This window comes from Myiozetetes cayanensis, unplaced genomic scaffold (assembly GCF_022539395.1).
Source record: "Myiozetetes cayanensis isolate MyiCay16 unplaced genomic scaffold, myiCay2020 scf9, whole genome shotgun sequence".
Classification (NCBI taxonomy): Eukaryota; Metazoa; Chordata; class Aves; order Passeriformes; family Tyrannidae; genus Myiozetetes; species Myiozetetes cayanensis.
In genome coordinates this window covers 4,630,413-4,650,069 of record NW_026088185.1, presented here as the reverse complement: position 1 = coordinate 4,650,069, position 19,657 = coordinate 4,630,413, and the positions used below count along the sequence as shown (strand labels likewise).

Below are 19,657 nucleotides of genomic sequence, written 5' to 3'. Positions count from 1 at the left end.
TGTCCCCACCTCTTTAGCAGTGGAGCAGAAAGCCAGTTCTCACAGACTATTGCAGCCCAAGAGAAACACAACAGATACTTGATGAGAGATTTTCAGCTGAAGTTCAGTTGTCCAGCTGATGCCAGCAGAGCAAGGCTGCTTTGCGCCATCACAGTAAACACCACCACAACCCTCCTGTCCCAGTAAGACCAAAGCATAGCACAGCTGGAGATACCCTGTGAGTGACCTTCAGCACATCACGGCAGGACAGACCAGGCCAAGCACATCACTGAACATGGCCTGTGTTCATGTGGACCTGACGGTTTTATCTCACTACTTCTCCTCCTCTTCCAGCTGCAGTTCCTTTACCCATTCCACAAAGTAAATTGTCACCAGTCCCAAATCTTGACCATGGTGCTTCTGTACACCCAGATATCTCTTGGTCACAGCCAGAACAGAGTAGAGTGAAGTCAAACCACTGTATGTTATATATGCCTTGGTACTGCAACATGCAGACACACTGTCAGACAGTTGTAGTACTGATGTAACGTTATTTATGGACAGCTGCTTTCTGAAGCTTGCTGTATTATTTTACTTGTTAAATGACTGCAGGTAGCACCAGGCTGGGAAGTTATTCATCAATAAGATAAGGCTGCCTTCTTCCCCCTAAAACAAACTGTGTGCTTACCTTCAGTTATGCTCAGCTTCTGAGAGCTGATATTGATAAATGTACTTTGCCCTAAGTGGCTTTTTTCATGGCCATCATGGGAAAAAAGTCTTTTCTTTTCTTTTCTTTTTTTTTTCCCGAGAAACTGCCTTTTAGTCAGCTTCCCTGGTATTCATAGTTCACAGCTGGGCCCTCTTATGAAAAGATTCTAAAATCCATGTTCAATATGGCTGGTGCAGGGTGACAAACTGAATCTTTCCATAGGAGAATTACGACCAGCCAAGGAAAGACATCCCCTCAACAGGAAACTCAAGATGAAGTTTGTTAGCAGAATATTACAACTCCTCCCTCTGCGTTATCCTAACTCACTTTTTGTTTGAACATTTATCTCTGCAGAGACTGAGATGCAGAGACTTTTAGGGTGCAAGAGCATGGCCTGTGTGAGGACAGCTGTCCAAAGAAGCTGCTGCCAGGAGATTGAAGATAAGACCGAGGGGAGGAGATCACAGCCCACAAACCGTTAGATTTGTGAGGCTCTAGGGGCAAAGTCTTGGGTGTGAGATGCTTGTTTAGGTGCATTTTTTTGGGTGGCTATAACAGCTAAATACCTGTTTTCCTTTGCAATACCTTTATATTGGTATGTTACTATAGTGATAAAAACCAAAACGGCTACATAACTGTTTCCTTTGCAACCAAATCATTCTAAAATAAACCATATATATATATATGTAAAACCTGATCATTTAGTATAATTTATTTTAATGCACTTCAAGGGATTTAATAATAAAACAGAAGTTTCTGCTGCCTGACAGGGTGGGTTTTAACAGGTGCCTGATATCAAATGATGGTATCTTCACAGTCATTCATACACAAGTGGATTCTGGTTCCACAGTCCATGGTAGAACTCTATCACTGCACAGGAATTATGTGGGTCTTCTACCTGCTGTCCTTCAGGCTTCTGGAAGGTGGGTTTCAAAAGTCTCAAAAAGATTAAGGTGCTCAGTTCTCACAACAACTTAGTGTCATGTGTCAGAGACCTTTAAGAAAAACTCACCCTCTTTTTCAAAAGGGGCTTTTGAAGACCCCTCATTTTGTCACAACATTCAGACTTAAAAATCTACAAAACATTATGAAGCAAAGATTGCCTTCAAAGGTTGTCCCTGGCTGTTCTCATAGCCAAAGGGAGCTGTGGGGAAAAAACTACTTTGAGGTACTTCCTCTCACTCTTAAAACTCCTCCCTGCCCAGGTAATTAGCTGTGATTTGTTACATTTCCTTCAGCAGCAGGACTAATTTTAGGTGTTGCTGCCTCCACAACTGTTCCCACACTTGTTGCACTCTGTACTGCACAGACCTAACTTGACCCCTACATCTGGCTAAGAGTATGTGTAGACAGAAACCAGACTGGGAGCTGGATCAGAGAAATGTTAAAATATATTCCCCCTAATATATTCCCCTAAAATATATTCCCCCTAAAAGTAGAGCCCTGATACTACAGAAGAATTTCTCACCTTTGTAGAAACTTCTGCAATTAAGTTTTGTTTATTTGGGTCTGCAAACTCCACAGGTTGACCTTCAAATTCAATCTTCCCAAGTACTGTGCCCTGTGGAAATACACCAGAAAAAAACAAAGAATGAGCAAAAGAGAAGCTGTGAACACTCGGACAACGTGCTGACAGGCACAGCAACTGGAACAGGTGTTTAAAGATAATTTCTTGGCAGCTTATAATCACTTTTAGCACCTTCAGAAGTTTATGAGCTTTCCTTGGTACGAAAAAATCTGTTTATAAGCCTTCATTCAGGGGAGAGGCATCATCAGCAGTAAAATTTAACAGGCAGTCTGGCAAGCTGTGTAGTAACATGAAACTGAGTTGCCTTCAGATCTCAAAACTGTTGTGTAGATCAGGGAGTAACCTAATAAGCTGTTTGAAGCTTTTTGGTTTTGGAAACCCATAAGCCCACCTCGTGTAGATAACTAAGAGGTAGCAGAGCTGGTGTAAGGCAATGCTAATGTAGGAGGCAGGTCAGCACAGCTGTCTTCTGAATAAGCTGTTAAAAATAAAAATCACCTCCAGCAAGCTCTATACTCTGTACTGCTGTTACCCCCTGACAGAAGCTGGGACACTCTTGCTCTGCTACCAGCATATCTTTCTCCACCTTCTGCTCATTAGAGTTCTCAGTGGAAAAGAAATCCTTGCTTTTGCTTTGCCCCACACCTGGAGTAAGTGCGATTCATCTAGGGATAACCTCTTCTGCGTATGGGGGCTGGGTGTGCAGTACAGAACTTTTCAAGGGTGGAAGGGGAAAGTAAAACACAGGAGTCACTGTTTTGTTGTAACTTCTATCAAAAACCACTTGCATGTCCAAATATGTTAAACTCAGCTCACTCTGTGGATATCACACTAACACGCACACTGGGATTGCTCACTGGGTTTAGTAATTCTCCTATGAGATACTTCCCTGGTTTGCCATACCTGAGGTATGCTAGGGTATACCATTTTCCTAGGGCAAGAAAGAGCCAACATCTTGCACTGCCAAGCACACTGCTAAGGGTAAGTTTCAAGGAGCGAGTTTTGCTCTTAACAGTGGCTGACATCTTCTGTCTCCCTGAGTAGCACCTTACACCAAAAGCTGCTCCAAGCTCCGCACAGACCAGAGCTGAAAATGTCATTGTCTTCAACAAGTCATGTTCTTGGGAACCACAGTGCTGAGCAGCGCTAGAGAGCCGTGGTGCTTGAGAGCCATGTTGCTGAGTGCCACCATTCTATTTTAATAAACACTGTTGACAAAGCTCTAAAGCCCTTGCTCTCTGACAGGAGCTGGGTCTTACTTTGCTCCTAGATTATTCAGCCAAATGGTGCCCTGCACCTTTAGCCCACTTTAACAAGTCATCGCTCATTTCTGCATTTACCATAATAAAGCCCTGTTCTCATCCCCAATTTAGAAATGGAATTAAATACTAAGTGTTTTTTTCAGCCTGAGAAGGTCAGGTGAAAAGGTGACTATGCACTATTTAAAAGCCATACACCAACACCACTCAGAGTCACAGTATGGTATTACTACCATACACTGCTAAGTTACAGGATAAACATTGCAAGTGTATTTACTTTGGATAAAAGGAATACTGATCTAGTATGTCTTAAGAAAGTACAGTACTTTCTTAAGTAATTTTCTATTTATTTTCTATTGTATTAAATTGCACATGTGTGCTATCTGTAAGGGTTGGACAATGCCGAACCTTGCCATAAGAATTAATTTCTACAAATATTCCTCTATTCAAGCTGGGTCATTCCTATGGAAATGAAAGGGGATGTGGGGTTGGACTGCAGGCTGCAAATTGATCACCTAAAGAAAAGAGCAGCTTCAAATAATCAATTAGAAAAGAAAAGCCTCCAAGGCACATTTAATTCAGACTGATTTTGATCACTGTTTCAGCCAGTGTGAAGTGTGCTTTCACATTAACCTCCATTCCACAACATAATCCTGCTCAGGTCCTTCAATCATCAGCTCTTGGAAGCCAAAGAAACGTAATGACCATTAAAAATAATAGCAAGATTCAGCCTAAGGAAACCAGACCAAGTTAGGAATCCAGCTTAGATTATTGTAGGCATTCCTTTGACTCAGAGGAGCAGCAGAATTTCCACTGACCAAAGGTGGCATCATCTGTGAACTAAAATCCATAATACCTCATAATACTTCCATCTGTGAACCATAATCCATAACACCAGAGAGCTGTTGCTCTCTCTGACTGCTACTGAGTTAACGTGTAGTTGATATTACTACCTGTTGTGTCTGACACTTCCAGAGGCCTTTCATTTACACCAGCTTGAGCTGGCTCACTTATGTAGGACAGGAAACCCAGAGCAGAGCCAAGGAGAGATGGCTCCTTGGGATCAGAACATTGCCCAGCATTACAGAAGACACAGAGCCTTTGGAAGAGCACATGGATCTGAGCAGCATCTGAAGTCAAGGCAGCCCAGTGGTACCGTTGCTGCCCCAGGTTTGCTCCACCATTAGAAAAAGGGCCCAGCATTAGCCAGGTCAATGCAGCTGGATCAAGGGAAGCAGATCATACCTTGTCACGAATTAATTTGGACAGCATTCTAGTATCAATCCCATACAGTGCAGGCACCTGAAGAAAACACAAGGCTAAGTTAGAAAACAAGCAGCTAAGACAGAGCAAGAGAGCAGCCAGATCACTTTCACGAGAAGAACATGTCACAGGATCATAAAATGATTTGGATTGGAAGAGACCTTAAATATCATCTTGTTCCAACCCCCTGCCATGGGGACACCTTCCACCAGACCAGGCTGCTCAGAGCTCCATCCAGCCTGGCCTTGTTTAAGGAGCTCTGGCTCTTGACAGCAGTATTACCAAGGCTGCCTCACTTCTAGTGCTTCACTTCTCCTCCCTATTCCCATTCATAAAGAGCTTAGTTGTTAAAATCTTGTTTCTGCCCTGAAAAGCACAAAAATCAAAAGCTCATGTGTAGTTACCTCTTGCTTACCTGTTCTTCTTCCAACCACTCTCCCAGGCTCCTAGCAGCCTGCCAGTGGCTGTACTCTTTGCTGTAGTCCAGCACCAGCAAACCTGAAACCTGTAGATAGAAGAAACACCATTTTGCACTGAAGGATCACTTTGTAGTGACCCTGTACCTTCAATTTTCACAATTTATTTACCATAAACCCTGTCACAGACACACTTCACACTCTGTCATGATTGTACCTGGGCCTTTTTACCTAGCAAATTCATAGAAGAATGTGGTTTCCAGGTAACCAAAGCAGCAAATTGCACAGAACTGAGAAAACACTTCTTGTTAGGATAAAAAATGGAAATTTAAGATAAGACAAAATGTTTTGATTCATTTTTTTGTAAGAAAGCTTTTCACTTTCAAGTGACATTTCATTTCAAAAGACAGCTCCATTTTCCAGTGGAGTTAGATAGTGTATAAAACAGTCATTTCACCTCAGAACAGATAAAGCATTTCACTGGTTCTGCAGCTACACACAGGTTTGTTTCATTTTTCAGTACTGCCACTGGTGCTAGGACACAGTCCTACTCCTAACCAACATCCCCTGTCACCACAGTGTAAATTCTGGTTTCTTCTTCACACAACTGTCACCTCCCCTGCTTGTGGTAGCACAGGCACACAGGGTCTTAGCCCACTGAAACTTCTGGTGTTTGGTCTCTCTTGGCTACCAGTCCTGTGCAAACACTGACAAATATATGAGGCAGAGAGGAAGGTGAGAAAAATGTCAGTTCACAAAAACTGTAGCATGTCTATCACTGATAGGAAATACTGAGCTTTCAGAAGGCACATGTCCTGGCACAAAAACCGACATAGAGTATCTTTTGCCACCATTCCTCCAAAGGACAGTATCTAGAAGAAAAAGAAAGCTTGAGGATCACTGATTCCTTTGACTTCTAACACACAGTCAGGCTGCTGGTGCCACTCTTTGATAAGCTCTGCGTCTCCAGCTGTTACCTTGATCCCATCAGACTCCAGAAACCTCCTGAGGCCAATTTCATCCAAAGTAGCTGTATCAGGCACTCCACCATTCCCAACTATGGGGTTAGCCAGGGTAAGAATCTGTCCTTTGTAGCTGGGATCTGTCAAGGCTTCGGTGTATCTAGATGAAGAAACAATAGAAGAAAAGTACATTGGTCTGGAGTCAAAAGGAAGACAAAAGAGCCAGTGAAAACAAGACAGGTCTGAATTCCCATATGACAAAAGAACAGAAATAGTATTCATGTGAAGGCACTCTCAGAATAAAAGCAAACACATCTGTGAACATGCCCTGACTTTCCCATTTGTGGTTAAATATTTGACACTGAGAAGAAGGAAAGGCTTCGGCTTCTCACATTTCATTTAAGAAAAGCACAGGAGCTATCAGGAAACTCAGACTCCTTGTGATTTAACATGAGGTAAGCATCTACACAGAGGGCAGAGAGATCACAGGACTGCACAGCATATCACTGGACTCTCAGATAACAGCTTGGACTTGACTATTCCCTGGGCACACCGTGTGGGCAGTGCTTTGTCATTGCTGCACCCTTCCCTCCTTTCAGTGTAAAAGCTTTCTCCTCTGCGTACCAATAGAAGGCTCGAACTGAAAAGCCAGCAGACATCAGAGCTGTCTGCCCAGGCTTGGTCCCTTGCCCTCTCTGGAGCTTGCAGGTCTTGAGATGTTCAGAGCTGTAACTGCTTTTTTTTGTGGGGGAGCATGCAGACAAATCCTTGTGATTCCTCGCTACTACTCTGTATTCTTCTGTCCTACCTGCTCTGTCAACAAAAACCCTGCCCCAGTCCCACTTCTGCAGTTTCTCCAGGCAGAGGCCAGGCCTCTCTTACAGGTGATTTCCAGGTTCCCACCCACAGAACATCACAAGTTTCACCTGACAAGGCTACTAAGTGCTTAGAAGCTGATTTGTGTATCCCTGAAGAAGGCAAGTTGAAGACAGTGCTTTGGGATTCAGCATTCCACCCTGGTCACAAGGCCCCAGTGCATGTCCTACCTTCAGCCCAGGTAGACCCCCTAGGGAAAACAAATTTATCCAAGTCCCTGCCTGAATGTCCTCCTCAGCAAGGAGAGATCTAAAAGCACATTGGAATATTTTGCTGTAGAAAAGGCCAAACCTAGGATTCTGCTAATTATCAACTCTGGATCTAGTAGATCCAGTCTCATTTTTAACCTCAAATTGGGGGACTGGGTAAATGTGGTCTATATGCTCCTGTTCTTCAGCTTCAAATTAAAACACAGATCTTCACTTTCTCTCTTGTACTGTACCATATTTTGCAGCAATCCATTAATAAATTGCTGTCTTTCAACCCAAAAGCAGCTGTAATTTAGCAACAGATCAAGTTATCCACACAAATAGTGAGCCAAATGCATAAGGACGATTCAGGATGAATTTACCCTATGCAAAATATAATTTATTACTGTCATCATTGTTTAAACAATACATAATTGGCAACTCCAGCCATCTATCAGACATCACCAAGTCACAAGAGACATTTTTATGGAACACATGACTTACTGCCAAAAGATTAATTGTCAGACATTGGGAAACTCTTCACAAAAACCAGAATGGTTGCTGGCAGATATAAACACAGCACACCAGCCAGTTCTGAGAAATAACAGGTCAAATGAACAATGGCCATGAAATATTTTCAGGTAAGCCTCTCCTGCTGTTCAAATCTATACTTGCTGCTCCAGGTAAACAACCACAGAAAGTGCAGTGTGATCACAGAACTGCAGTAAGTACCAGGCACATGGCATGTACATGCTCTCTCCTTCTGAGCCAACCGATCATGCTGCCAGAAGATTCTTTGTTACTGACCAAGGTAATGTAATTAATCCTTGCATGTCACTTGCAATCAGCAAACGAGGACAGAGAGCCACCGGCTCTGGGTGGGGTGTGCAGGCAGGACCCGACACTGAGATGCAATGCCCTTTAAGCTCTGTGTGGAGCACAGAGAGGTGGATGCAAACATGAGCTCCAAATATGCTCCAAGGTCTAATCCTTGCTGTGCCTGCCCAAAGGCCTGCCTGATTTCAGTAAATTCCTGTCAATCCATTCTCTCACTAAAATGCCATGGGAAACACAAAGAGACTTAATGGAGGCAAATGCATTTACTGAGCCGTTTCAAATATGAGAGTGTTTTATGGTTCGTAATTCTTTCTTAATGAGAAATCTCCTCTTTTCCTTTGTGTTCCTATCCTAAACAGATGGCTGAAACACTAGGTTTATTTTTTTTTTTTGAGCAAATGCTTCTGAAAAGTTTATCCTCATGCTTTTCAAAACAATACTCAACATTTCAACCCCAAAAGAGTGCTCTCTGCCCTCTATTCCAGCGTGTTATGACAACATTTCAGCCAGGTTTAGCTGCTTCAAGTCTGGGAGCTGTATGCACATAAAGTGCTTTGCCTTCCAGTTCTATGACATGAATCAGGATGTGGGAGTCCAGATGAGCAGACACAGCGCACAGCAACGTATTGATCACCCCAGGACAGCGCCCACGCTGGCCCCACTTGGCACCTAGAAACACTCACTTCACAGAAACCAGTGACGCTGAACAGCAGCCATGGCCAAATCACCCCTGCACTAACCTCTTGCTCCCTATCCTGACAAACTGCTACATACCCAGGCAGGCTGGAAAATGCCCCAGCCCTGGGCACCTCCTTCACACAGGCACTTAACCTCTTCCTGTGTCAGCAAGAAGAGGTAGCTGGGTTCCTCTGCACACACAGGTCTTGATCTCTCTGCTCAGGAGACGAAGGCAGAGCTATAGGCTTTCTTTCAATGGACAACAACCTGTGGACTGGTAGCAAATCTGCCACTTTTATGTTCTGCAACAGTGCTGCTCACTCTTTCATCTTCCTTTTCTCTGAATCAATCAAGGTCATGTTCTGGAGAGGGCTCTGAAGATACAACCTTGCATTTTGAGTATTCCCTCCATGCCCACCCATACGCTTCCCAGCACAGAAGAAATCTCACTTTCACAGGCATCCTCTCCAAATCACTAGAATACAAACAAACACAGCTTCTTCTTCCACAGTAACATGTGGAGAGGAAATAATTCATCAGGTCCTCCTTGACTTTTGTGATGTGACAAGATTTATTGCCCATAATCTATCACTAAGAAGAGAACTCTGGTGCCCTCCATCATTCTGATCTATATTAAACAGTGGCTTGTTGGCAGGTACATTAACATAGTAATTAGTCCTGTCAAAACACTTAAATAATTGCCTCCTAATGCAAAACTTTGCAAACTGATTCCCCTCAGTAGAAACATAACATTCTCACCAAGGAGATCATTTAAAAACTCATCCTGTGAGTACTGGTTTCTCCAAAGTAGGGAAGAACCTGGAAAACACAAGGCAGCTGAACAAAGGCTGCTATGAATGACTGTGAAAAAAGCTCAAGCACCAACAACTTCAGACCCGTCTCACCTCCCCATGGCCATGTCTGTGTCCTTATCAAAAGTCTCATTTCTTTGGGCAGATTTCCTCTGCTTAAGCAGTTCAATAAAAGCACCGGTAAGATTTGGCTGCCATCCTAAGTTAGCCACAGGCTTCCACCACTCAGGAGGACAGAGAACCATGATGGGTGTAGCGGGTTGACCTTGGCTGGACACCAGTGTCTACCCACCCTTTCCAGCCGGACAAGGGAGAGAGAAGAAGATGGAAAGCAGCTTACAGGTTGACATAAGGCAGTTTACTGAAGCAAAAGTTTGTGCACACACAAGCAAAGAGGAAAATAATAATGTTTATTCTCTATTTGCCATTAGTGAGCAGTGTCTGGCCACTTCCCAGGAAGCAGGGCCTCAGCAAGCATAGCAGTTGCTCAGCAGGCAAACATTGTAAACAATGAATGCCCCGCTTTCCTCCCCCTTTCCTCAGCTTTTATATCTGAGCTGACATCATATGGTCTGGAATACCCCTTTGGTTAGTTTGGGTCTGGCCTGGTTGTGTCCCCTCCCAGGATCTTGCCCTCGATTGAGGGGGGAGTGGGGAATGTTGAGAGGCAGTGCTGATGCTTTGCCAACACTGCAGCAGCAGTAGCCAAAAGTGTCTTGGCTGTGCTATCAACACCTTTCTAGCTACCAAGGCAAAGCACAGCACTGTGAGGCCTGCTGTGGGAAAATGAACTCCATCTCAGCCAGACCCAATACACTAGCTCAGACATGAACTCTACCCTTTAGCTGGAAAGGGTACATCCTTAGTGGTATGAGCCAACAAATGTCATAAGGGATGGGTCATACAGGTGACCAACATAGGAACCTCAGGATTTAAAAATTTTGCACTCAGAGGCCAATTTCCATTACCCAGAAGGCTGCAGATGCTTCAAACCTCTATATTTGATCTGGGCACTGGAGGGAGAACAGACCCCTTCCTCTGCTCTGACCCAGCAATGGCTGCATTTCAGTGGGAAGTGATCACATTATCACATGCGATAGTACCTCACTATCATAGTTAGTTGTGAGCCCCTGGTGGTCTAGTGGTAAAGGCGCGGCGCTATCACCGCCGAGACCCGGGTTCGATTCCCGGTCAGGGCCACTCCCGGGCAGATGGAGCTCGTTAGTCCTGTAAAGGCAACCCACCTACGTCCTGAGGACCTCGCTGCCACCGTCCAAGCTCGCTTGGCCCCGGCAGATGAACCTTAGGATTAAAGGGTGGGCTCAGTTCCGCACACTGTGTCTCACCTAAAAAATCCAATGCGCAGGCTGGAAGGTGTAAAGACCTTCCCCGGATCTTCGCTCGCGAAGACTGGCCATTATTATTATATCATAGTTAGTTAGATCAGTCTTTAAATGCCTTTATCACCACAAATGCCATGACCTAAGAGAATTGCCTGAAGCTTCTTCATTACTTATTTGTCTCTCTGTAACTCTGGACTACAATGTAGCATTATACAGAAAACTACCTGCTTGGATCAGGGCTCTGTGAGCTTGGAAAACGCAGCTCTGACACTTCAACAAGCTTGCAGAGAAGCACTGATGCTTGTATCTCATTTGCTGTTGCCTTACCCAGAGAGCCCAGTGTTGAACACGACTTCCCCTGCTGTGGAGGATGGATAGCCAAAAGAATAGCCCTTCATCTTCGTCCCATCTTCTAGCACCAAGTTCGCTGTCTGCGCCTAGAGAAAGGCACATGAAGAGACTCATATACAGGAGGAAAAGACTTGATGTTTATACAGGTAACACCTGGGACACCTGCCTTTCATGCCTCACACTGTAAGTATTCCTGCCTCTCTCTCTTTCCCAGCTGCCATCTCTTTTACCAGTCTCATGATGCCAATTTTCTTTCTAACACTTGGGAAACACTGCACTCCTAATGAGCTGGCAAACCTCACTGCAAGCAGAGCATGTGCTGCTGTTAATGTGGGATCACCCTTCCCCATCACTTTTTCGTTTCTTCCACTTCACTTTGTTCATTTTTTATATCTTACAATTAACCAACACCATAACCCTGTGACTGTTTGCTCAAGGCTTGCTGCTGAGTCTGCTGGTTCCCATCCAGCTCTGATCTTTGATAGGTGTTTAACTTCTGCTGCAACTGTACATCTGAGCTGCTAAAAATAAGTGTATGTTTAGTTGGTGTCAGACAGCAAAATTCAAAATACCACTCTATTCCACTGTAGAACACAAAACCAGAAGAACTCATGGATGAGCTGGACACTCATGGTCTCAGTTACCTCAGGGATAGGTAAAAATTGTCCTGGAACAAGCAGCCTACAGGAAACTGTATCTCTTCCAGAGAGTATTTAGCAGAACTGAGTCCCACACTAACTGTGGGATCCCTTACAGGCTTCATCAATATTTTACAGCCAAGGGAAATGGGACACAGAGTGAATTTTACAGAAGTCCTTGAGAGATTCCGTGTCACAGCTGGGTTTTTGCGCATACCAGACTAAACACACCCTCTTTGGCCTCATTTTGAAACTAAGCCTTTCTTTGACTGTCCAGGTATTGGATGAGAAATCACCTGGGAACTCCAGCTTTTATTAAAAAGTAATTGCTGCATGCACAGCAGAAATGACAGAACGAGTTGGGAGATTCCCTTAGAGGATCACTGGTGATATGCTGGGGAAGAGAAAGAATTAGCAAAGCTGGAAATAAATCTGCCAGCAAATTTTAGGGCTTGAAGGAATTTAGATGATGAACTTCAGGGCCCTGAGAAAACTTCTTCCACTTCTGGAAGGCAAGCACAGATGCCTCCTGGGCACAGAGCTGCAGCAGAGTGACCACCAGTGCAAAAACCCCAGAGGTCTGCACCACAGGAGATGTCCCAAGCGTGTCCACAGGGAGCATATCTCACCATGATTTAGCTTCATATTGGCTTTTTTTACAGAACAATTCCTCTTACTGGGATTTTTAAAGGAAGAATCAAGATCTATTTGCTGTAGAAAGGAGCAGGAGAGCTACTTTCCATTAGCTGTAAATCACATGAACAATTGCAGCAAGGAGAAATTTCATTCCCAGTATTGAACATTTTGTAACCATCATGACAAACATTCATTTAGAGCCCCTCTGCAGTTACAAATACCACACAGATCAATTACTAATGTACTGCAAAATACACTAAAAATCAACTGTACTGCCAAGTAATTGAATTCTGTGCATCTGGGATGTTTTTAGCCTTGCCATTGTTTCTTCATTAATGTCAAACATCCAGTAATTCTCCAAAAGTTTAGCCTTCATTTCCTACACCTTCCCATGCCACTGGATGGTTTAGTCAATACTACCAAAATCCCCTCCCTCCCCAGTTACAAACAGCGTTTTTGCAGCTAAATCACCCAGGTTTAGATAAAATTAAAGTGACAGGTTGGTCAGGTCCCCAGTCTCACTGCACCTGTGACTACAAAAAGCTGCCACACACTTAAAGCATTGCAAAGCATAGAAGTGGCCTGGGTGCCTCCAAATGGGCTTTGGACAGGACCTCTGTCCTGCCCTGTTAGAAGCCTGGTGAGAACTTGTAACACTCCAGTCCTGGAGCCGCAAGCTCACAGGCTCAGCCGGGAGTTTTACTTAAAAATGTATAAATATATATATATATATATATATGGTTCTTTAATACCTCAAGATAATACCTTCTGAGAAGTCCTGAAAAATGAGCGAGACCTCATTTTTCCTATGGGGCAGGTAAGCAAAACCCTAGTCCTCAGTGAACATAAATTATACTGATCAGCCCTCTAGACCACCCGGCCAGGTAATGCAGCACCCACAGCCCAACTCTCTAAATGCTCTTTCCTATCACCCTCTGAAACACCACTCCTCCAGTTGCTAATTCTATCACACTCTTCATTCAACAGGATACATGTGCAAAAGTGCCTTTTCAATGCAAAGTGCATGCTAACAGAACACTGCCAGATCTACAGAACCTATGCAGAAAGTCCCATTTGACTCCTGCACTCTGCCACGCCTGTCCACATAACATCAGCAAAGATGGTAAAATGCAACTCCTGTAACAAAGAGCAGAAGAAAGCTGAGGAAGTGAACTGAGGGGTCCCAGCCCCAGTAAATCAAGAACTGATACCCTGATGCATTCACAAAGAGATGGCTCTGAGATTAATTGAAGAGGTAGACATCAGTTTCCAATATATCAAGAACAGATGCTGTATGGATTCAATAGGATTAATCACATGATTCAAGGGATGCACGATTTTAAATAACCAGCCGATCTGTGCTCATGTGGATTGAAAGATCCACTCTGTTAGCTATCAGTCCTATAGAAGGGTGGGGTATTTCTAAAGAAAATAACATATAATAATTAACTGAAACCCTGAACTTCCACCTTTTGGTGCAATCTATTCTATAATTTCCATTCCAGACTACACAAAAAGTGTGTTTGCTTAGCTAATGAAATCATTTAGCCAAGCAACCCCCTTGCTTGGGGTTCAGACAAATCTCCTCTGGTTCATGCCCCTAGGTAAGCCCTGTTATCTGCAGCAAGCTACCTCTGCATGCCAAACACATCTATTAAACCACAGTAGTTCAGTCACTGTTACCTTGATGCTCAACAGCCTGGGACCTGTCCTTGAGAAACTCCAGTGATCAGCAGACACATTGCAAAACTTCAATTTGCCTTTCAAAGTCTTCACCACTTTGCAAGCTGTCAAAATTCTTGTCATCTTGAAATCTGCTGATGGGTAATTGAAGTTTAAAGAACACAAGAGAAAACAAAAATCTGCTTGTATGTATTTCTTCAAGATGTGGTGCTGGCAATATACTCTTGCAGATCACAAGGAAAGAGAACAGAGGCACAGCAGGCGTGCTGGATTGACTGTACAGCACTGCCCGAGACCTTCCCATTTATTGTGCCATTAGAAGTCCCAGGTGCAGCCCCACCTCTGCCCACCCCTCTTCGGAGCAGTGCTTGCTTAGGCACCCTTGCAACACTTCTCTTCAGGCTGGTCTCTGAGTGCTGTCACGGGGTTTGCAACACAAGCCAAACACTAGCTGGAAGATAGCAAATCCTTCTAGAGAAATCACCCCAAGATTACAGGAGTGACAGAGCAAGGGGGAATGGGTTCAAATTGAGTGACAGTAGGTTTAGATTAGGTATTGAGATAAAAATTCTTTCCTGTGAGGGTGATGAGGCACTAACATAGGTCGCCCAGGGCAGTTGTGGCTGCCCCATCCCTGGCAGTGTCCCAGGCTGGGTTGGACAGCGCTCTGACCAACCTGATCTAATGGAAGGTGTCTCTCCCCATAGCAGAGGGGTGGAACGAGACGATCTTCAAGGTCCGCTTCCAACCCACATCATTCTGTGACTCCTAACTGCACAGGAGCCAGGCTGTTCATGGTGTGCTTTTGAGTGCTCTCCAATGTGGGGCCTGCACGCTGGCTAGTGGCACAGCCTGTGGCTGCTACAAGCATACTTGCACTAAAGGAAGTGAAGTGGAATCAAACCATGCTGGCAGTTTCAGCACTTTAACTGCTAATTCCTAACTTCTCTCTTCCACCAACTGAGTTTCAATGCAGTTGCTCCATTTGGCTGATGGATCTAGCTAAAAGCCTACCCATTCCTTTTACCACAAGGCCATTCATGAGCACAGGGCATAAGAAATGAACAGAAAACAGGCCATGCTTTTTGACAGAGATGCAAACAGTTGCAGGTGCAAATACTGCAAAACCACATCATGAATTGTGCTCAGTGTATCAGGGATCCGCAGTACGTACACAGATCTAATGTGGCAGCTGGATATTAAGGATTAAATGCTATATGGGTGAACGACAGGCGAAAAACTACTTTCCCAAGGATGCTCCATTGACTACTGCTGTAGATTTGACCCTGCTGTCTTTCTTTTTTCCATCCATGTTTCATTGTCCAATCTGATTAGGCCCACCTCAACCATCTGACATTAGGAAGCTTATGCCTCCAGTATAAGAACCACCTGCCTTCTTAAAGCCTCGCCCACAATGAAGGAACTTCCCTGGCTGCCAAAACCAGGAGAAAACAGCTAACCTATTTGTTTCACTGCCAACATGCTAAAAAGAGGTTGACACTGTTGACACTTTAAGGCCAGAAAATATATCAGGTATTCCCTAGAGAAGCCTCTGTTCAGGAAACCCTGTCAACACACAAACAAGCTTTCTGTGGTTTGGACAAATTCTAAGTATGCTCTTCCTTTAACATAAAGGCCAGAAGAGGCAGAATCAAGAAAAAAATTGAATCAATAAGGAAAAAGAAACCAATCGCAGAATAGCAGAAAAAGAGAAGAGACCAATGGTTTTAAGGAGATACAACCACAATTCCTGAGCTTAAAATTTGCCTACCAGTACATGACTCGCAATTACACAGCCTATTCAGGAAAGAAAGTTTGGGCAGAGCCTCTGGAGAAAGGACACGTATCAGAGAGATCGAGAATGTAAAGCCATGAAGGCAGAAGATTCACTCAGACAAGCACAGTTCAAATGCTGGGAGGAAGGGAAGAAATACTTGCAACTGTGGTATCCTTATCACGTCTGAAGTGTTTAGAGAAAAGCAGAGTGCCTTTTGTTTCATATTCATTTACACCATCATATGCAGAGAGGGAGTAGGACAGGGAGAGCAAAGTGGTCATTAAAATGAGGAGCTTTTTCTTGCTGATTACAAGTGCAAAACACCAGAAACAAAATTTCATTACACAATCCCACAGTACTGTAAAAATCAAACAAAGTCAGCAGTCTGTGGCCAAATTCCCAGGGCCAAGAGATTCAAAGAAAGCTAAGTGCCTGCATTTTCAGAGGCTTAAAACAAACCACTTGATCTTCAGAAGAGAAGTGTTCAGAGCATTTGGGGTCCTGCTTTGGTACTGGCACCCCAAGATGGAAGCTCCCAAAGCCATTTGTCACAGCTGGGAAGCTCTACTGTAAAGCAACTGAGCTATGCAGGATTTTTCATTTCAAGTTGTCTGTAAACAGCACAAGATAGTTCTGTTCTTGCTTGAAAGACAAGAGATCAGGGCCAATCTTTGGGCACTTTGGGCCAGATTCACATCAGTGCAAGCCCCAAGTAACTGCTTCCAGCTCAGTGGAGTTCCAGTGGCCTAAGTCTCCCATGGTTTGGGATCAGTGTAAGAAGCAGCCTGTGTGAATTGATTGGACTCTCTTTCTTATAGCTGAGATCAAAGAATTTTCCCCCCCCCCATATGTCCTTCAGATGCTTTTGGAAATCTCTTGTGCCATCTGTCAAGCTGCATCTGATTTCTGACCACCCTGTCTTGTCTCCACTGAATCACATTTGAAAAATATTGACTGGAAAAGCAGAATAATCGAAAGTAGCAGCAAAACAGGTTCTCTGCTGCCACAGGGAAGAGACAAATATTCTCCTTCATCCATGCAGCTCACAGAAAATCCCTCAAAGTTATTTGGAAACCTCTCTTCCATTTCAAGGCAAGCTCCACTTGCTTCCCAAGAAACTTAAAAGGAAGAGTTTTGAAAGCATCTGAAAAATATTAAGATTTGCCACAACATTTTCTAATCAGGTGTTAGTTTATCAAGCAAGATCACTGGAGAGCTAGATAACAATTTATGATCACAGCTTACTAATAACAACTTTATCAGTCACCTCAGAGACTATAACTTACTTTGTTTGCAGTATGTAGTGGGGGAATAAACTGAAGTTCTCTTGTTCACATGCAGATGAACTAACAGCATCCAGACATGCCCCATCACCCGATCCTCTTGGGTTTCTGCAGGAGAGAAACCAAGCTCAGTTACACTTTCAGATCTGCTGTTCTCAGTCACTCTCAGATCAAAGTAAGCATTTCAAGCAAACCCCGCAATGTTTAGAAAACATGGTAACTGTGATTCAAAGTGAGCAAAGCTGAGAATTCCAAAACTAAGGCTGATCTTCACCTGAGTACATGGAGAGAAACTGAAAGGAGTAAGAATCAAATGCAAGTCTTACACCTCTCCTGAATTCTGTTATTTAAGCCACAGCCAGAAGATAGGGGTTTTTTCCCCACAGAGTTTGTTCTGTTTCAGAGGGGGTTAAGGCTAGAAGGGAAAACGCTATTTTAAATTTTAATGAGAGCAGTTCACAGCAGATCTTCAGATGTGGGTACTGCATTTTGTTTCAGCCTTAATAACTCGCATGATTGTGACAGGAATGATTCAATATAAACTTGGATGATTTATTTTTTTACATGGAAACAATTCCAAGTGTCAAATGCTCCTTGAAATTGACTGCTCCTTGCTGTCCTCTGTGCCCTTATGGGTGTGCTCTTGCTTGCAGCTTGTTTTCACTCCAACTCAGTGCCTTCCTGAGATGCCAACTGCCCAGTCCTCTTTGGTCCCAAGTCCTTTCTACATCTGAGACTTGGCTTTTTGCTCTCTGTTTCCTTCCACAGTTTCTCTGCATGAGTAACATCCTCCGAGCTCCTTGACATGACTCTCCAACTCACCATGCTCCTAAAAGCTGTTTTCCCATGAGCACACTTCAGAGGACAGAAGTCACTCTCCCAGTCTACAGAAGTTCAGTTTTTCCCATTCCTAGTCACTCCATTGTTTCCATTGTTCATTTCACTGACCATTTCACTTCATAGAGTTTCCAAAAACCTGCTCTTTCAGTTGCAAGTGTCTCTGAGAAAAGCCCTCCTGTTGAAGAAAACCAGCTATTGAGTAACATGGTTGAGTGAAAATTGATAGGGAGAACATCTGGAAAAACTTAACTCACAGTGTTCATAATGATGGCAAGCTCGTATCAGGTCAGTTACACGATCAGATGTTTCATTTCATTTTGGCCTTTTTCTATCTTCACACTTTTTTTTTTTTTGGTTCATCCTCTCTACTAACCAAAGACTCAGCTAAACATGGAGAAAATACAAGAACAGTTTGTTCTGCTTCCAAAGATAAAGGTGCAAAGAGTTTAACAATAGCTATAACTGGACTGTAGAAGTCAGCCTGAAAAGCAGAATTAATTCTTGTCTTTACATCTTTTCCTTTGTTTTCACATACTTTTCTATTTGATTCTTGTCCTGCAAGGACAGAGGGTGACTGCCCCTTACACTAAAAATGGCAAGAATCCTATCAAACCATAACTATTTCCTGCAGAAGGGAATAATCAATATGAAAACCAGTATGAAATCTGTATTTAACAGTACAATGAAATCTTATTCCTAAGTCCCAACCCTGCAGTCCTTGCTCACAGAAAACAAACGTTTCTGGGTGAAGGAGAACACACAGATCTGAGCCCTGAGCCAATGTAATCTAATGGAAAACACAACGTGCTTTGAATAAAATGCACAAATTTCATTTTGGTGGGCTTGAGATACAAAATTCCAAAATCCAGCCTGCTCTCCTCATGGTCTTTGGCTGACAAAAGCCCAATCCAAAGAAAACACGGATATATTCATACTTTTGGATAGAAAACACATTAACTATAACTTGAAACGTCTTCCTGAACCTGACTGAATGTCACGGTTTTGGGGAGTCCAAACAAACAAAAAACTATAAAGAAATATTTTAAAGGGAGTTGCTAAAAATCTGATTTTATTAAGTACTGCAAGTAGTTATTTGCACTACTGCAGAAATTTTTTTTAAAGAAATATATTTTTCCTCTTTTAAATTAGAATTTCCCTTCTGTTTTTCTTGTTTGTTTTCAAAATACAAACTGAAAAGCAAATTTCAATTAACACAATAAACGAAGACTTTGATTTTGATATTTTAATTGGAATGGCAAAAAGCATCAGAATCAAACTGAGATGCAGTTTCTTTTTTTTTTTTTTTTCTCCAAAAATATTAGTTCAGTCTGGCTGACAACAAAGAGCAATTCGGTTCTGCAAGGTAAATCTCTTACTCTGGAAACAGACCCTTATGCCCTATGCACAGTTTCATAAAACAAAAGAAACATTCCTCAAAACAACTAAAATATCCAGGGGTGGTGGCAAATCCCAGAGGGATACAGGATACAGAAGTGTTTACTATCAATCAACAGCCTCTGTGACAATTTCAATTAACACCCTATATGCTAGTTTTAAAAGCTAATACAGACTTTGCATCTTGTAAAGAAAAAATACTGT

General features: G+C 43.2%; 1 protein-coding gene across 1 annotated transcript in view; it reads right to left on the bottom strand.

Annotated features, from left to right (window-relative positions):
• Positions 1-14,296, bottom strand: part of CPS1 (carbamoyl-phosphate synthase 1) — an 84,135-nt gene extending 69,839 nt beyond the window's left edge. Inside the window, exons 1-6 of the mRNA XM_050340461.1 lie at positions 14,159-14,296; positions 11,178-11,287; positions 6,132-6,276; positions 5,154-5,243; positions 4,721-4,777; positions 2,157-2,249 (exon numbers count right to left, since the gene is read on the bottom strand). Of these exons, the coding sequence (XP_050196418.1) occupies positions 2,157-2,249; positions 4,721-4,777; positions 5,154-5,243; positions 6,132-6,276; positions 11,178-11,287; positions 14,159-14,281 (618 nt within the window). The 5' untranslated portion in view covers positions 14,282-14,296. The remainder of the gene's footprint in view (positions 1-2,156; positions 2,250-4,720; positions 4,778-5,153; positions 5,244-6,131; positions 6,277-11,177; positions 11,288-14,158) is intronic.
• Between the last annotated feature and the right edge of the window lie 5,361 nt (positions 14,297-19,657).